The sequence below is a fragment of the Gymnoscopelus microlampas genome (assembly GCF_963454915.1).
Source record: "Gymnoscopelus microlampas genome assembly, chromosome: 9".
In the NCBI taxonomy this organism is placed as follows: domain Eukaryota; kingdom Metazoa; phylum Chordata; class Actinopteri; order Myctophiformes; family Myctophidae; genus Gymnoscopelus; species Gymnoscopelus microlampas.
The window spans coordinates 49,920,175-49,939,289 of NC_139946.1; the positions used below are offsets into that span (position 1 = coordinate 49,920,175).

At 40.4% G+C, this 19,115-nt stretch overlaps 1 protein-coding gene across 10 annotated transcripts in view; it reads right to left on the bottom strand.

Moving 5' to 3' along the window:
* Positions 1 to 5,713: 5,713 nt before the first annotated feature.
* LOC311052606 (ribonuclease inhibitor-like) overlaps positions 5,714 to 19,115 on the bottom strand; it is a 436,715-nt gene continuing 423,313 nt past the window's right edge. For 2 of the 10 annotated variants that reach the window (XM_084067636.1, XM_084067635.1), the window contains 7 exons: positions 18,638 to 18,811; positions 17,437 to 17,610; positions 14,959 to 15,132; positions 13,569 to 13,742; positions 11,326 to 11,499; positions 8,804 to 8,977; positions 5,714 to 6,097 (listed from right to left, as the gene is read on the bottom strand). In XM_084067636.1, the coding sequence (XP_083923762.1) occupies positions 6,013 to 6,097; positions 8,804 to 8,977; positions 11,326 to 11,499; positions 13,569 to 13,742; positions 14,959 to 15,132; positions 17,437 to 17,610; positions 18,638 to 18,811 (1,129 nt within the window). In that variant the 3' untranslated portion in view covers positions 5,714 to 6,012. The remainder of the gene's footprint in view (positions 6,098 to 8,803; positions 8,978 to 11,325; positions 11,500 to 13,568; positions 13,743 to 14,958; positions 15,133 to 17,436; positions 17,611 to 18,637; positions 18,812 to 19,115) is intronic. The other 8 variants (XM_084067639.1, XM_084067638.1, XM_084067637.1 and 5 more) reach the window with 8 other exon arrangements.

Below are 19,115 nucleotides of genomic sequence, written 5' to 3' on the forward strand. Positions count from 1 at the left end.
CTTGGTATGCAGGTATCCCATGCAAGTACAGTATAATACATTTCATTAATTGCATAATTCCACAACACCGTGTACAGTAGCTAGGTTCAGATTTTTGAGGGCCTCCAACGCGTTTTTGTTTTTCTATCCATGTATGGCACGCCCTTCTTTCCCTCTTAAACCCTATATATTTCATTGACCGGGGTCCCCCAGGGCTCTATACGTGTACTCCTCCTTTTTTAACCTTTACACCTAATATGTTTGCTGAAAGTAGCCAATCTATGAGCCGAGAGCTTGTAGATTGTCTATTTTCGCCAAATATTCACCTACTATGACATGGCCAAAATAGAGACGATAAGGTTCTAGTGGTAAATGTCATATTTGACCCAAATGTGCCTGGTCCATTTGGGTCATTTTTACACTTTCAGAATTAAATGAGCACAGAGGATTTTAGTGACGTCACAAACGTAATCCTTCGCTAACGTAAATATGACACAGTGTGAGGTAAAAAAAAAAAAAAAAAACCTTCAGACAATCTTATTGTTAAGGCAGCAAAGCAAGAGATACGAGATGACTAGAGGCGTTAACAACAATGTGGTTTGTCCTCACTCAGCAATATCTGACAGGTGACGGCTGGCACACAAGTACAACAAGATCATTCTCCCTCTCTCTCTTTCTCTCTAGTTAAGCAAAAAAACAATGTTAAATCATGCACTAAATCACTGTACCTTTCAGCGTTGTTGGAGCGTTTGAGTCCGCAGCACAAATAGATGACAATCCACTCATTGACTTGTATGTGCATTGAGCTTAGCCGTTGACCCCACTACGTCCCACCTTCTTGAGATATGCAGGGAGGAACGAGAAAAACGAGTCTCGCTCTCCCTCTCTGACACAATCTCATACCTAAAAAAGGGGCAAACATTTTGCGTTATGAGCTAGTTCAGCTATTTGCACAATATCTATCTGTGGAACCGAGTCAAACTAAATGTAATGCCTAAACTCCTACAATTCCAAGTGCCTGTCAGGGTGGGGGGTTCATACAGTATATGATTATTTTGGGGGGTCACAACCTAAAATGTTTGCAGACCCTTGTTCTATGGGAAGAAGTGAAAGTGCTTTTGGAAGTGGGCTCAATAGGCCCCTTTTCTGTTGATAAATATTATGAGGTTTTTTGTAAGTGGAGGCCCCACATTCGCTGGATACAATAGGGAAGGGGTCTTCAACGTTTTCAGGCCAAGGACCCCCCTAGCTGAGAGAGAAATGAAGCAGGGACCCCCTACTCTATATTGTATTAAAAAAAAAAAGACTTCGTCTGCTCTTTTTTCCCTCTACACCTATAGCTTCTTTGCCAAAAATAGCCGATCTACAAGCTCTCAACGCCTCGCAGCGCGAGGCGTTGAGAGCTTGTAGATGGGCTATTTTCGGCTAATGTTCTCCTCAGAAAAGGAATTCTAGGGTTCAAGTCGTTAATGTAAAAAAAACGAAATCCTATCACACAAAGATTTGGCGGACCATACCTAGTACCTACAACAGATATTACTTTATTTAACCGGACCTGAATATCTGAATCATTTTAATGATTGCCTCCGTCCAATACTTTAGTTTTATTAATAGTCGTCAACTTGTATTCGATTTCATGTGTCTGGAAGTGGCAGCTGTTATGTGATTAGACTCGGATCAATTTGTTTTCCGGTTGCTGATCCGGTCTGGGTCAATAGCGGATACGGAAAAGCTGTGAGCGTGTTACATTTGTTTGGAACAGAAAGCATAAAAAGCCTGGTAATGTGAGTTTATATGGAATCTTTTTTTTTTGGAGCCATTCATACTCCTTCAATTTTGGAACCCAATTAACACAGATATGTAACCAAATGGACTATTTAGGGGTTACTAAATACATAAAAACTACTGACTACGCCAGTTAGAATTGCACAAACAACCATTTAAGGCTTTAAACACAGGTTTGTAAAACAGAGCTTAAAAACTGGTTTGGGAGGCTTAGTGAAGATACATGATTGACAAAATATAACATTTATTTCACATTAAATATATATACACAAATTAGGCCACTGCCAATATGAAACTGGTCCTTTAACACAATCACATTTTTGCCTCCATACGGTGCATCATTAAGAGCAGGTAGAACACACCACACCAATGCATCAGGTTCATAGTTTCACTGCAAAATAAACACAATTACTGTAGTAGGCTATACTGCACTCAACAATGCCCTGACATGGCATTCAAGGTGAACAGTTCAAGGGACCAATACATTAATACAGTGGGTAACAATAAAATAATACACTACATTACGTGCACGTAATAAAATAAAACATTCTTACCCGGGTGAGCAGAGTGAAGTGCACCTTAATGCAGAAATCTGCCTCACACAGGAGTGTAACTCCTGTGTGCAGTGCACATACAGTAAATGTGCAACCTCATTACGCAGTGACACTCAAATCAGTTTGAATCCTTATTTCACTTGAGGGAGCTTCCAAATGGCCCCTTACGGGTGTGTAACTCTGAGAGTGTACAAATGGATGGTTCCATTTGTACCCTTTCAGAGTTATGGGGGTCCTTGAAATGAAAACGTTTGAGAAACACGCTGTGCTACACTAAATGGATCAGAGCCTTAATTAGCTTAAGTGCTAAGGCCTGTGAAGGAAGTAAGGAAGAGACACAATGTCCTGTACACAGAGCCTAGTTGGTGTCATTTTATGTTTAGTGTATGATGCCTTATCTTGTAGCAGTAACTTCTCTGTCTGTGTGTCGACCACACCATTAATGGAAGAGCTCCATGACACTATTTGCTGACAAATGTCCTTTTTTTATAACAATGCAGAGATCTAAATCTATAGGAAATTATGTGTGTTATGTTAGGTATGGTTTTATACTCCTATCGTACAACAAAGTATAAATAAAGAGTCGAAGCAGACAAAAAAGTTCCCGCCTCGCAGTTTATAGTGGCATAAAAATGATCAATGCTTTATGTAACATTTCAGCGGATTAAAGGAGAACTTTCTTCAACCGTATCTCCATATAATTGGTCCTCACTAATGCTCATTATGAGATGGCACCATTTCTGTGTCTCAGAGGAGGGCTGTGGACAGTTCAGAAACCTGCCTAACAGTTTTATTAAGTGTAACTTTTTAACAAAGAAACGTAGTTTTAACCAGAGAAAATATCACTTACAGCACCTTTAAGTCTGATGTATTAAACTGTTGTATGACAGCATATAAATTATAGCCAGGTGGTCATTATTTAGCCTGTAATTTGCTATTGTCATAGTTTGTTCTAGTTAGATACTGCAAGCTACACAGCAACACCGGGGGTGTCAATTAACATGGACCCTTTATTGGTCTATTTGTACACGTTCAGAGTTAAATTAGCATCAGGATTTCACTGTGTACACGCCCATACTTTAGACAGTCCAGAAGAGACTTTATATCATTATTTAAAACAAATGTAAATGAGAAAGGAGCGGTGTATTTTCTATCAAAAAGTTATTTTATTGCATTGTTTTGTAACGCGTGTGTTTCCACGAGTCCCAGAAGCTATAACGTAGTCTGTTGATGTTTTCTCATGTAGCCCTTCTCTGTGTGTGTGTGATTATGTAGATACAATGCCTGACTTAAAAAAAAGATCATTTAAAAGACCTTTGCATGGTTTGTTTTTAGTAAAGAACTTACTTCCATGCTCTGTTGGTGTCTTCAATCATTATGATCTGGACTGTTTGATGATTCAATAGAGTACTGAAGTCCTGACTTAACTCCCACTACCTCTGGGACACACGGTTCTTTTTTTGTATTGGAAACCTCATAGGCAAATCTTAGATTGAGTCATATAAGTGTCAAAAATCAGTACTCTTTTACTGAAGTAAAAGTATCAATACTGCAATTTAGAAATACTCTGTTACAAGTAAAAGTCCGAAATAAAAAAAATACTTGAGTAAAAGTATAAAATGGAATTAAAGTACCAAAAGTATAAAGTACTCATTATGGATTTCACAAGGTTTCGAAAGTATGAAATATATAAAAATCTTTTGAAAATAGCCGATCTACAAGCTCACAATGCGTCGCATCGCAACGCATTGTGAGCTTCTAGATCGGCTATTTTCAAATAGCCAAAATGTATATAGGGCTGAAGTGGGTAATGTATGTTTTGTAATAATAATAAAAATCTACAAAGTAACTAGTAACTAAAGGTTTCAAATAATTGTAGTGGAGTAAACGTACAATATTTTCATCTGAGATGTAGTGGAGTAGAAGTAAAATAACTGACATTTTAAATACTCCAGTAAAGTAGAAATTGCAAAAATTTGTACTTAACCTACAGTACTTGAGTAAACGTACCTAGTTACTTTCCACCACTGCATTTGATATTGTCTGTGTTTGGAGAAAATGAGTACTTTTTGGCCGTCAGTTGATATCCATAATGAGTAAAATGTCCGGGGTGAATGTTGATCACCATGGACGTTCACCCTGAACAAGGCATAGTCCCATTGCACTCAGACCACACTCACCACTGTGAATCCCTCAAACAGAGGAATCTCCACTGCATCATTTCTGCTAGTGGGGGACTGAGTTCACGCTCTCCCCTTTATGAGTGTGTATGAAAGGAAGAAATGTGTTTCTCCTATGCTTCTCTTCTTACTAAAGCTTAGATGAGAACATGTTTCAACAATAAGTGCTGTAGATGATGTAGTATTCTGTTATCACGATTCATGAACCAATGCTTATTCATTCACTCCAGCTCATTTAGATGCTTTATTTGTGTCACTATGTGATGTGGGAGAAAGGCAGAGGTTCAGCAGACAACTCACCTACAGCTGACAAAGACACAAGCATGAACTGTTTGAACTTCAGCCACGTCTAATATTATGGCTTTTACTGCTAGAACCCCATGTTCTTATAAGTGTATTTACACATCTTATAACATATCAATAAGTGTGTTTGCAATGCTATTATTATGACTTATATAGCCTTATTCACATTTAATAATGCTAGTAAGCATCTTGTAAGGACTTTACAAGTGCCTTATCAACTGTTAATATAATATAATAATTGTTTTAAAAAAATCTCCCAATGTGGAAAAAAGCTGAGTCTTGTTTCCATTGTGGTCTACTTTGAGACATAGAACAACACGCAACAAACTGTACAAACAACCATAAAACAAAGATTGGTTAATGGTAAATGTTAATTCATGCTTATTACAAGCACCTTCATTGTTGATGGTATTATTATCAACATGTATCCATATTTGTTTGGAGCTGTATTTGTAAAAACACTTGTCATGTATTAAATAACATGTATAAACTGTAGGTACAATGATGAGTTGAAACAGAGAAGAATAGCACACACTCAATGTAACTCCATTTATATAATTTTATTGATCAACATTTCGACAAGTTATCTTCATCAGGGTGTGTAGACTGCTGTACAAACACTGACAGTGGTTTTAATGATGAAGGTTTTCAACAGTGGTCTTCATCAGGGTGTGTAGACCCCCCACCATGACAAGCACTTGGAATTGTAGGAGTTATTTACCTCTTTCTTAGGTAATATTTGACAATTTGGCCAACGTTTGACCATTTTTTTATTTAAAAGTAATTAGTGTGCAGATACACAGTACGGTGTGCAGATACATACAGTTTAGTGCATGTTGATCTGTTTACCCCCCCACCCCCAACTCCTAAAGGAAAAAAAAAACATTTGAGGACCCCTGGGGGTCTCTGGGGGTCTCGACCCACAGTTTGAGAACCATTGGTCTATCTGGGTGCGTCTCCACCAACTGAAGTGAGGAAAACGGCACAAAACATGCCTGTGTGTGTGTGTGTGTGTGTGTGCCTGTACGCCGCTTGACCTGGTGGTCCCAGCAGGTGGGCTGCAGGCCAAGCAGATCATGGTCCTCGTTGACACCACATTTAACCCTGTGTGTGCTGCTGACTTACTAATGACACACCTGCTACTGTGACTCTCCTCCCACATCAGCTCACATCACAGCTACACAGTTCTCACACTGATGTGGTGGACAGTTTTAGAATGTTATCTCACAGGATGTGTTGGAGCTGAGAACTGATAACTCCTTTATGCATTCCTCTGTGAGTTTGTTGTGCTCCAACCTGAAACAAATGAATACAAGAGAATGGAGACTAGAAAAGGATTGTTTGTATATTCATGAAGAAAACTAAAGCTAAACACACATTATTATAGTTTTAACATATTAGAAGTCAACATCACTATGAACTGATCTGACCACAGAGTCTACCAGGAGAGAGAGAGAGAGTGTGTGTGTGTGTGTGTGTGTGTGTGTGTGTGTGTGTGTGTGTGTGTGTGTGTGTGTGTGTGTGTGTGTGTGTGTGTGTGTGTGTGTGTGTGTGTGTGTGTGTGTGTGTGTGTGTGACATACAGACAGACAGACAGACAGACAGACAGACAGACAGACAGACAGACAGACAGACAGACAGACACACACTATAGCATACACTGTAGGCGAGAGGGGGGCAAGATTGTGTCATAGGGAGGGGGAAATAGCTGATCTACATGCTCACAACGCCTCGCAAAGCGCCTCTTTCTTATGTAATATTTGACAATTTGGGGGGACCTCTGTGTTAAATTGGCAATTTGTTTCATTGGCTATGAAGTATACATGATTAGAACATGCTTAAACATTCGACAATTAAGGTCTAATATTTCTACAATTGCTACAAAACCTGTATATCCAGTCATTTTTGGATATAAACAAGAAGTTGAAGGATAAAATCAAGTCTGATAATGATGTACCGTGCATGTTCACATCATGTATAGACTACTTTACATTACTTAAAGGAGTAGTTCACCCAAAAAATGACTTATTTTCTATCAATTGCACACCCCATGAAGCCTTGAATCCATGGATTTATTTGTGTTTTTGTCGCATTCCTAAGCTAATAATTTGATTCTTGTCTCCTACCGGCTAATGTATTAGGTAGGAGACACAAAGTATAGAATATTTGTGTCTCCTAGCGGAAATACACCCGGGCATCAAATTATTGGCTCAGGAATGCGACAAAAAACAAAATAAATCCATGCATTCAAGGCTTCATGGGGTGTGCAATTGATAGCAAATACATATTTTTTTGGGTGAACTCCTCCTTTAAGAACATTTTTCAAATATTTATATTTTTAACATTTTGGAAAAAACAGCCAATTTTACATCAAGGTGCCCAGATGTCCCTAGTGCCCACCTATCCTGTATTCTCTGTGAATAGCAGGTGGGCTCACAGATCAACAAATTGTCAAAAGGCAACACTATTAATCTACTGTCACCAGTATGGCTAATATAGTGCAAATACATCATCCTATATTATGAACACGCACAGTAGAGAAGTAGGCTACTTAAAGAAAAATACTTTTTTTTTTGTTTTAGTCAACCATGGAGACTTGAATTCATGGATATATCTATATTTTTTTTTGTCGCATTCCTAAGGTAGGCAGCGTTTCCGGTAGGAGATACAAAGGAGAGTATTTGTGTCTCCTACCGGAACCGCCGCCGGTCATCAAATTATTGGCTTAGAAATCCGAGAAAAAATAAAGATATCCATGAATTCAAGTCTCCATGAGGTGACTATAATCGATAGCAAAAAAGTCATTTTGAGGGTGAACTATCCCTTTAAGCCAATAAAACAATTATGTAGTAGTTTTTCCTGTTCCATGACCACCACGGTACCACCATAACACAGGGTTCGGCGACCCCTTGAGGGGGTTCCAAGGGGTCCCCATCAAAATGTGATAATAATAGTAGTAGTAATAGTAGTAAATTAAGACTACAATATTTGCTTCTGAGATGTAATATAATGGAGTAGAAGTAAAAGTATTGACAATTACAAATACTCCAGTATCTCCAAATCTTTTAATATATATTTAAGGCGAACATTTGTAACTCAAATCTTTGCTTCTGGGGGGTCCCTGGAACAAAATATTTTGAGATGGGGGTCCGCGGATAAATACATATACATTTTGGGGGTCCTTGACATGAAAAAGTTTGAAAACCACTGATATAGCAACATAAGTTTTTTTTTTAAACTGTTAGGATTTAGAAGACATTTTGTAGAATCGGAACCTAAGGCCTTAATGGGTTAATACCAGATACACTCAGTGTGCTTCACAATAAAATCCCAACAGATCTACAAGCTCATAGCACGGCACTCGGTGCCACGCTATGAGCTTGTATATCTGCTATTTTTGAATAGCCAAAGAAATCTAAAGTGACACAGATGCGTTCCAGGTCTTAATGGGTTAACCCAGGAGTCCATATTTTGGTCACATGAAAATGCTCAATGGCCGCAGACCTCCATCTGAAAATATGTTGTGCCATGGACCCCCATACACGATTTATGTTGTTAAAGTTGCAACATGTTGTGAGCTTGTAGATTTCAAATAGCCGATATAGAGTTAAAGTGGTTGAACAGTTGTTGATGCTATTATTATCACATTTTGATGCGGACCCCCTGGAACCACCTCACGGGGTCCCAGGACCCCACTTTGAAAACTCTTGCATTATATAATGTGTTATGGTGGTATCGTGGTGGTCATGGAACAGGAAAAACTACTACATTTTCTGTTTGGTAAACATAAAATAAATACATAAATGAAGTTGGAACAATTTGGAAGGTGAAAATGTATTTAGTTTAATTAGTATTTTTGGACTCATATAATCACGTGATGTCAGTCAATTTGACTGGACCAATCTGCAACATAGATTTACAAGCCAAAGAAAAGACACCAGGGAGAGAGACAGACAGGCTTGAAGAAAAAGACAGGACTGTGACGAACTTCAGGACTACTGACCTGAGCTCCACCAGTTTACAATGTGGACTCTTCAGTCCAACACAGAGACGCTTAGCGCCTGCATCGTGGAGCGCGTTAATAGACAGGTGCAGGATGGTCAGACTAGAGGAGTTGGAGCTGAGAACGGAGGCCAGGTCGTCACAGCATCTCTCTGTGAGTCCACAGCTCTCCAACCTGAATGGAGATGAACACATGAAAATGTTAATCTGTCTTATTAACTGTCTTTGGTCAAGTCCTTTTTATTTGTATAAGACATTTAACCCATTAAGACCTGGGACGCATCTGTGTCATTTTTAGATTTGAGCTAAAAAGCATTATTTTACACTTTGGCTATTCAAAAATAGCAGATCTACAAGCTCATAGCGCGGCACAGAGTGCCGCGCTACGAGCTTGTAGATCTGCTATTTTTGAGAAATCGAGGATATTTGTGCAAATCTTTGAATATATTCTTAAAGCGAACATTTGTAACTCAAATCTTTGCTTGTGGGGGGTCCCTTGAACAAAATATTTTGAGATGGGGGTCCACGGCTAAATACATATACATTTTGGGGGTTTGGCCATGGACCCCCATACACGATTTATGTTGTAAAAGTTGCAACGTGTTGTGACCTTGTAGATTGAACAGTTGTTGGTGCTATTATTATCACATTTTGATGCAGACCCTCTGGAACACCCTCAAGGACCCCTGGGGGTACGCGGACCCCACTTTGAAAACTCTTGCATTATATATGGTGGTATCGTGGTGGTCATGGAACAGGAAAAACTACTACATTTTCTGTTTGGTAAACATAGAATAAATACATAAATGAAGTCGGAACAATTTGGAGGTTGAAAAGCTCATAGCGCGGCACTCGGTGCCGCGCTATGAGCTTGTAGATCTGCTATTTTTTTTAAATCGAGGACATTTGTGCAAATCTTTTAATGTATTTTTATGGTGAACATTTGTAACTCAAATCTTTGCTTCTGGGGGGTCCCTGGAACAAAATATTTTGAGATGGGGGTCCGCGGATAAATACATATACATTTTGGGGGTCCTTGACATGAAAAAGTTTGAAAACCACTGATATAGCAACACAAGTTTTTTCAAAAAAACTGTTAGGATTTAGAAGACATTTTGTAGAATGAAACCTCAGGCCTTAATGGGTTAATACCAGATACACTCAGTGTGCTTCACAATAAAATCCCAGCAGATCTACAAGTTCATAACGCGGCACTCGGTGCCGCGCTATGAGCTTGTATATCTGCTATTTATTTTTGAATAGCCAAAGAAATCTAAAGTGACACAAATGCGTTCCAGGTCTTAATGGGTTAACCCAGGAGTCCATATTTTGGTCACATGAAAATGCTCAATGGCCGCAGACCTCCATCTGAAAATATGTTGTGCCATGGACCCCCATACACGATTTATGGTGTTAAAGTTGCAACGTGTTGTGAGCTTGTAGATTTCAAATAGCCGATATAGAGTTAAAGTGGTTGAACAGTTGTTGATGCTATTATTATCACATTTTGATGCGGACTCCCTGGAACCACCCCAAGGTTCTCGTAGCGCGGCTACGAGCTATTTTTGAAAAATCGAGGCAGTTTGTGCAAATCTTTGAATATATTTTTAAAGCGAACATTTGTAACTCATTTGTTTTCTCCTGGGGGGTCCCTGGAACAAAATATTTTTTGATGGCCTTTGCCGCGGCTAAATACATATACATTTTGGGGGTCCTTGACATGAAAAAGTTTGAAAACCACTGATATAACAACATAAGTTTTTTTCAAAAAACTGTTAGGATTTAGAAGACATTTTGTAGAATCGGAACCTCAGGCCTTAATGGGTTAATACCAGATAACACACTCACACACACACACACACACACACACACACACACACACACACACACACACACACACACACACACACACACACACACACACACACACACACACACACACACACACACACACACACACAGACCAAAGGCCTGGGAACATTTCATGTTCTTCTTTTAACCACATTAACCCAGGAGCCCATATTTTGGTCACATGAAACCTCCATCTGAAAGTATTTTCTGCCATGGACCCCCATACACGAGGTATGTCTGTTAAAAGTTGCAACGTGTTATGAGCTTGTAGATTGAACAGTTGTTGGTGCTATTATTATCACATTTTGATGCGGACCCCCTGGAACCCCTCAAGGACCCCTGGGGGTACGCGGACCCCACTTTGAAAACTCTTGCATTATATAATGTGTTATGGTGGTACCGTGGTGGTCATGGAACAGGAAAAACTACTACATGTTCTGTTTGGTAAACATAAATTAAAAACATAAATGTAGTCGGAACAATTTGGAAGGTGAAAATGTATTAGTTTAATTAGTTTGTGTATTTTTGGACTCATATCATCTTGTGATGTCAGTCAATTTGACTGGACCAATCTGCAACATAGATTTACAAGCCAAAGAAAAGACACCAGGGAGAGAGACAGACAGGTTTGAAGAAAAAGACAGGACTGTGACAAACTTCAGGACTACTTACTCGAGCTCCTCCAGTTTACAATGTGGACTCTTCAGTCCAACACAGAGACGCTTAGCGCCTGCATCGTGGAGCTCGTTACCCTTCAGGTTCAGGATGGTCAGACTAGAGGAGTTAGAGCTGATAGCGGAGGCCAGATCGTCACAGCATATCTCTGTGAGTCCACAGTGCTTCAACCTGAATGGAGATGAACACATGAAAATGTTAATCTGTCTTATTAACTGTCTTTGGTCAAGTCCTTTTTTTTATGACACATTTAACCCATTAAGACCTGAGACGCATATATGTCATTTTTAGATTTGAGCTTGTTGTATATTCCAGCCATAATCATACATAAAAATGAGCAAAAGGTTCTTTAAAATGGCATAACAGAGAGACCGACCATTTGCTGGGAGAGACGACCAAATGGGTGTTTGGGGAGACAAAGGCAAACACCTCGCCTTGGTTAACCAAAGAGACTTGTGTTTGCACCAGGAAGGGAAGCTTTTGTCTTATTGTGATCATCTCCTTTGAGGCTCTCTCCTCCTGTGAATCTATTTAGCATAGGTCTACCTGTTTGAATGGCCTTTCAGGAACTGTGTCCAAAAGCCAGCATATGCTACAAACTTACTCAAATCACTTGGATACAACACAAAGTTGCTTTGAGTGTGTAACTACTATCTTTGGTGAAAACATATACTGAAGTAAAATGAACAAAGTCTTTAACTAGGGCCTGTGTAATTTTAACTAAAGTAGAAGCCAGGAGAAGTAAAGAGTATCCACTCTGAATTGATTCCTGCGTTATTAAAAGCCTCATTGAGTAACTATTGTTTACAGATGAATGGGAACATGATCCTTGGTGTCATTTTAAAGGGTATAATGTGCAAAGTATTAATCTCATAATGAAACTTAATTGTGAAATGTGGTTCTGTACTGAAAGCAGATTATTGTTGAATTGATTCTCATGTGTGACCCTATTAGTATGCGCAGTTGGCTGTCCGCTCGGCCACGACGGATCAGCCTGTGATTGGTTGAAAATAGGGACAGGAGGAGCTCTGACCCAAAAGAGCGTCTTTCAAATCTTTTGTATAAATATCTGGTACTTTGTGTGTGCCATGGACCCCCATACACGATTTATGTTGTTAAAGTTGCAACATGTTGTGAGCTTGTAGATTTCAAGTGGTTGAACAGTTGTTGGTGCTCTTATTATCACATTTTGATGCGGACCCCCTGGAACCACCCCAAGGTTCTCGTACCGCGGCTACGAGCTATTTTTGAAAAATCGAGGCAGTTTGTGCAAATCTTTGAATACATTTTTAAAGCGAACATTTGTAACTCTTTTTTTTTCTCCTGGGGGGTCCCTGGAAAAAAAACATTTTTTGATGGCCTTTGCCGCGGCTAATATATACATTTTGGGGGTCCTTGACATGAAAAAGTTTGAAAACCACTGATATAACAACATAAGTTTTTTCAAAAAACTGTTAGGATTTAGAAGACATTTTGTAGAATCGGAACCTCAGGCCTATACCAGATAACACACTCACAGATACACACACACACACACACACACACACACACACACACACACACACACACACACACAGACACACAGACACACACACACACACACACACACACACACACACACACACACACACACACACACACACACACACACACAGACCAAAGGCCTGGGAACATTTCATGTTCTTTTTTTAACCACATTAACCCAGGAGCCCATATTTTGGTCACATGAAACCTCCATCTGAAAGTATTTTCTGCCATGGACCCCCATACACGAGGTATGTTGTTAAAAGTTGCAACGTGTTGCGAGCTTGTAGATTTCAAATAGCCGATATAGAGTTAAAGTGGTTGAACAGTTGTTGGTGCTATTATTATCACATTTTGAAAGGGACCCCCTGGAACCCCTCAAGGACCCCTGGGGGTACCCCACTTTGAAAACCCTTGCATTATATAATGTGTTATGGTGGTACCGTGGTGGTCATGGAACAGGAAAAACTACTACATTTTCTGTTTTGTAAACATAAAATAAATACATAAATGAAGTTGGAACAATTTGGAAGGTGAAAATGTATAAGTTTAATTAGTTTGTGTATTTTTGGACTCATATCCATCACGTGATGTCAGTCAATTTGACTGGACCAATCTGCAACATAGATTTACAAGCCAAAGAAAAGACACCAGGGAGAGAGACAGACAGGCTTGAAGAAAAAGACAGGACTGTGATAAACTTCAAGACTACTGACCTGAGATACACCAGTTTACAATGTGGACTCTTCAGTCCAACACAGAGACGCTTAGCGCCTGCATCGTGGAGCGCGTTACGGGACAGGTACAGGCGTGTCAGACTAGAGGAATTGGAGCTGAGAACGGAGGCCAGATCGTCACAGCATCTCTCTGTGAGTCCACAGATCTCCAACCTGAATGGAGATGAACACTTGAAAATGTTAATCTGTCTTATTAACTGTCTTTGGTCAAGTCCTTTTTTTTATAACACATTTAACCCATTAAGACCTGAGACGCATCTGTGTTTTTAGTGTTTTTTATTCTTAGATTTGAGCTAAAAAGCATTATTTTACACTTTGGCTATTCAAAAATAGCAGATCTACAAGCTCGTAGCGCGGCACCGAGTGCCGCGCTACGAGCTTGTAGATCTGCTATTTTGGAAAAATCGAGGAAATTTGTGCAAATCTTTGAATATATTTTGAAAACGAACATTTGTAACTCAATGTTTTTCTCCTGGGGGGTCCCTGGAACAAAAAATATTTTTAGAAGGGGGTCCGCGGCTAAATACATATACATTTTGGGGGTCCTTGACATGAAAAAGTTTGAAAACCACTGATATAACAACATACGTTTTTTCAAAAAAACTGTTAGGATTTAGAAGACATTTTGTAGTATCGGAACCTCAGGCCTTAATGGGTTAATTAAAACCAGATAACACACTCACACACACACACACACACACACACACACACACACACACACACACACACACACACACACACACACACACACACACACACACACACACACACACACACAGGCCAAAGGCCTGGGAACATTTCATGTTCTTCTTTTAACCACATTAACCCAGGAGCCTATATTTTGGTCACATGAAACCTCCATCTGAAAGTATTTTCTGCCATGGACCCCCATACACTAGGTATGTTGTTAAAAGTTGCAACGTGTTGCGAGCTTGTAGATTTCAAATAGCCGATATAGAGTTAAAGTGGTTGAACAGTTGTTGGTGCTATTATTATCACATTTTGAAAGGGACCCCCTGGAACCCCTCAAGGACCCCTGGGGGTACGCGGACCCCACTTTGAAAACCCTTGCATTATATAATGTGTTATGGTGGTACCGTGGTGGTCATGGAACAGGAAAAACTACTACATTTTCTGTTTGGTAAACATTAAATAAATACATAAATTAAGTCGGAACAATTTGGAAGGTGAAACTGTATTCGTTTCATTAGTTTGTGTATTTTTGGACTCATATCATCACGTGATGTCAGTCGATTTGACTGGACCAATCTGCAACATAGATTTACAAGCCAAAGAAAAGACACCAGGGAGAGAGACAGACAGGCTTGAAGAAAAAGACAGGACTGTGACAAACTTCAGGACTACTGACCAGAGCCCCTTCAGTTTACAATGTGGACTCTTCAGTCCAACACAGAGACGCTTAGCGCCTGCATCGTGGAGCGTGTTACCAGACAGGTACAGGATGGTCAGACTAGAGGAGTTGGAGCTGATAGCGGAAGCCAGATCGTCACAGCATCTCTCTGTGAGTCCACAGTTCTCCAACCTGAATGGAGATGAACACATGAAAATGTTAATCTGTCTTATTAACTGTCTTTAGTCAAGTCCTTTTTTTTTGTATAAGACATTTAACCCATTAAGACCTGGGACGCATCTGTGTCATTTTTAGATTTGAGCTAAAAAGCATTATTTTACACTTTGGCCATATTCAAAAATAGCAGATCTACAAGCTCATAGCGCGGCACCGAGTGCCGCGCTATGAGCTTGTAGATCTGCTATGTTTTTTTTAAATTGAGGAAATTTGTGCAAATGTTTGAATATATTTTTAAAGCGAACATTTGTAACTCAAATCTTTGCTTTCGGTGGTGCCCCTGGAACAAAATATTTCAAGATGAGGGTCCGCGGCTAAATACATATACATTTTGAGGGTCCTTGACATGAAAAAGTTTGAAAACCACTGAAATATACTTCATACAACCAGACACACACAAATGCATGCACGCACGCACACACACCCCACAGTGACACCACACTCGCACATGCACATGCACATGCACATGCACATGCACATGCACATGCACATGCACCTGCACACGCACGCGCACGCACACGCACACACACGCACACGCACACGCACACGCACACGCACACGCACACAGAGTGCGTGTGTGCGTGTGCACAGTGTGCTTCACAATAAAATAACAAATAATTATAAATAAACAGATATACAAAGTGCAGCCACCACCCCATCCAACCACAAACACACATAAAGCATTTATAAACCACTATTCCACAATACAAATCATAATACATTTCACTTCAGTTCATACAGCAAGCACACACAAAGGCACGCATGCATGCACACACACACACACACATACACACACACACACACACACACACACACACACACACACACACACACACACACACACACACACGCACACGCACACGCACACGCACACGCACACACACACACACACACACAGTGACACCACACACAGGCACGCACGCACGCACGCACGCACGCACGCACGCACGCACGCACGCACGCACAGGCCTGGGAAAATAAGATGTTCTTCTTTGAACCACATTAACCCAGGAGTCCATATTTTGGTCACATGAAAATGCTTCATGGCCGCAGACCTCCATCTGCAAATATGTTGTGCCATGGACCCCCATACACGATTTATGTTGTTAAAGTTGCAACGTGTTGTGATCTTGTAGATTGAACAGTTGTTGGTGCTATTATTATCACATTTTGATGCAGACCCCCTGGAACCACCCCAAGGTTCTCGTAGCGCGGCACCGAGTGCCGCGCTACAAGCTTGTAGATCTGCTATTTTGGAAAAATCGAGGAAATTTGTGCAAATCTTTGAATATATTTTGAAAATGAACATTTGTAACTCAATGTTTTTCTCCTGGGGGGTCCCTGGAACAAAAAATATTTTTAGATGGGGGTCCGCGACTAAATACATATACATTTTGGGGGTCCTTGACATGAAAAAGTTTAAAAACCACTGATATACCAACATAAGTTTTTTCAAAAAAACTGTTAGGATTTAGAAGACATTTTGTAGTATCGGAACCTCAGGCCTTCATGGGTTAATTAATACCAGATAACACACTCACACACAAAAACACACACACACACACACACACACACACACACACACACACACACACACACACACACACACACACACACACACACACACACACACACACACACACACACACACACAACACACACACACACACACACACACACACACACACACACACACAGGCCAAAGGCCTGGGAAAATTTCATGTTCTTCTTTTAACCACATTAACCCAGGAGCCTATATTTTGGTCACATGAAACCTCCATCTGAAAGTATTTTCTGCCATTGACCCCCATACACGAGGTATGTTGTTAAAAGTTGCAACGTGTTGCGAGCTTGTAGATTGAACAGTTGTTGGTGCTATTATTATCACACTTTGAAAGGGACCCCCTGGAACCCCTCAAGGACCCCTGGGGGTACGCGGTCCCCACTTTGAAAACCCTTGCATTATATAATGTGTTATGGTGGTACCGTGGTGGTCATGGAACAGGAAAAACTACTACATTTTCTGTTTGGTAAACATAAAATAAATACATAAATGAAGTCGGAACAATTTGGAAGGTGAAAATGTACTAGTTTAATTAGTTTGTGTATTTTTGGACTCATATCCATCACGTGATGTCAGTCAATTTGACTGGACCAATCTGCAACATAGATTTACAAGCCAAAGAAAAGACACCAGGGAGAGAGACAGACAGGCTTGAAGAAAAAGACAGGACTGTGACAAACTTCAGGACTACTGACCTGAGCTCCTTCAGTTTACAATGTGGACTCTTCAGTCCAACACAGAGACGCTTAGCGCCTGCATCGTGTAGCTCGTTTCGGTCCAGGTCCAGGATGGTCAGACTAGAGGAGTTGGAGCTGAGAACGGAGGCCAGATCGTCACAGCATCTCTCTGTGAGTCCACAGATCTCCAACCTGAATGGAGATGAACACATGAAAATGTTAATCTGTCTTATTAACTGTCTTTGGTCAAGTCCTTTTTTTTATAACACATTTAACCCATTAAGACCTGGGAGATCTACAAGCTCATAGCGCGGCACCGGGTGCCGCACTACGAGCTTGTAGATCTGCTATTTTTGAAAAATCTACGACATTTGTGCAAATCTTTGAATATATTTTTAAAGCAAACATTTTTAACTCAAATCTTTGCTTCTGCGGGGGTACCAGGAACAAAATATTTTGAGATGGGGGTCCGCAGCTAAATACATATACATTTTGAGGGTCCTTGACATGAGAAACCACTGAAATATACTTCATACAACACACACACACACACACACACACACACACACACACACACACACACACACACACACACACACACACACACACACACACACACACACACACACACACATTATGTGAGCTTGTAGATCTGCCATTTCAAAATATATATATATCATTTGTATACATTCTGTGTGATGAGTACTTTCACTTTAAAGGGATAGTTCACCCCCAAAATGACTTTTTTTCCCTATCGATTACACACCCATGTAGACTTGAATTCATGGAGATTTTTTTGTTTTTGTTGCATTCCTAAGCCATTAATTTGATGATCGGTGGCGGCTCCGGTAGGAGACTCAAAGTGTCAACTTTGAGTCTCCTATTGGAAACGTTATCCTCTTTCCCCCGGTCATCAAATTATTGGCTTAGGAATGCGACAAAAACAAAAAAATCTCCATGAATTCAACGCTTCATGGGGTGTGTAATTGATAGAAAATACGTTTTTTTTTGGGTGAACTATCCCTTTAAGTATTTCCACCATGGCATGCATGCACAGAAACACACACACACATGCACGCACGCGCGCGCGCGCGCGCACGCACACACACACACACACACACACACACACACACACACACACACACACACACACACACACACACACACACACAGGCTTGAAGAAAAAGACAGGACTGTGACAAACTTCAGGACTACTGACCCGAGCTTCTCCAGTTTACAATGTGGACTCTTCAGTCCAACACAGAGACGCTTAGCGCCTGCATCGTGGAGCTCGTTATTATACAGGTACAGGATGGTCAGACTAGAGGAGTTAGAGCTGAGAACGGAGGCCAGATCGTCACAGCATCTCTCTGTGAGTCCACAGTGATCCAACCTGAATGGAGATGAACACATGAAAATGTTAATCTGTCTTATTAACTGTCTTTGGTCAAGTCCTTTTTTTTTATAACACATTTAACCCATTAAGACCTGGGACGCATCTGTGTCATTTTTAGATTTGAGCTAAAAAGCATTATTTTACACTTTGTTCATTCAAAAATAGCAGATCTACAAGCTGGTATCGCGGCACCGGGTGCCGCGCTATGAGCTTGTAGACGCACACACAAAGGCACAAATGCTTGCACATACACACACATGCACACGCGCGAGTGTGCATGCGTGCGCACACGCACGCACGC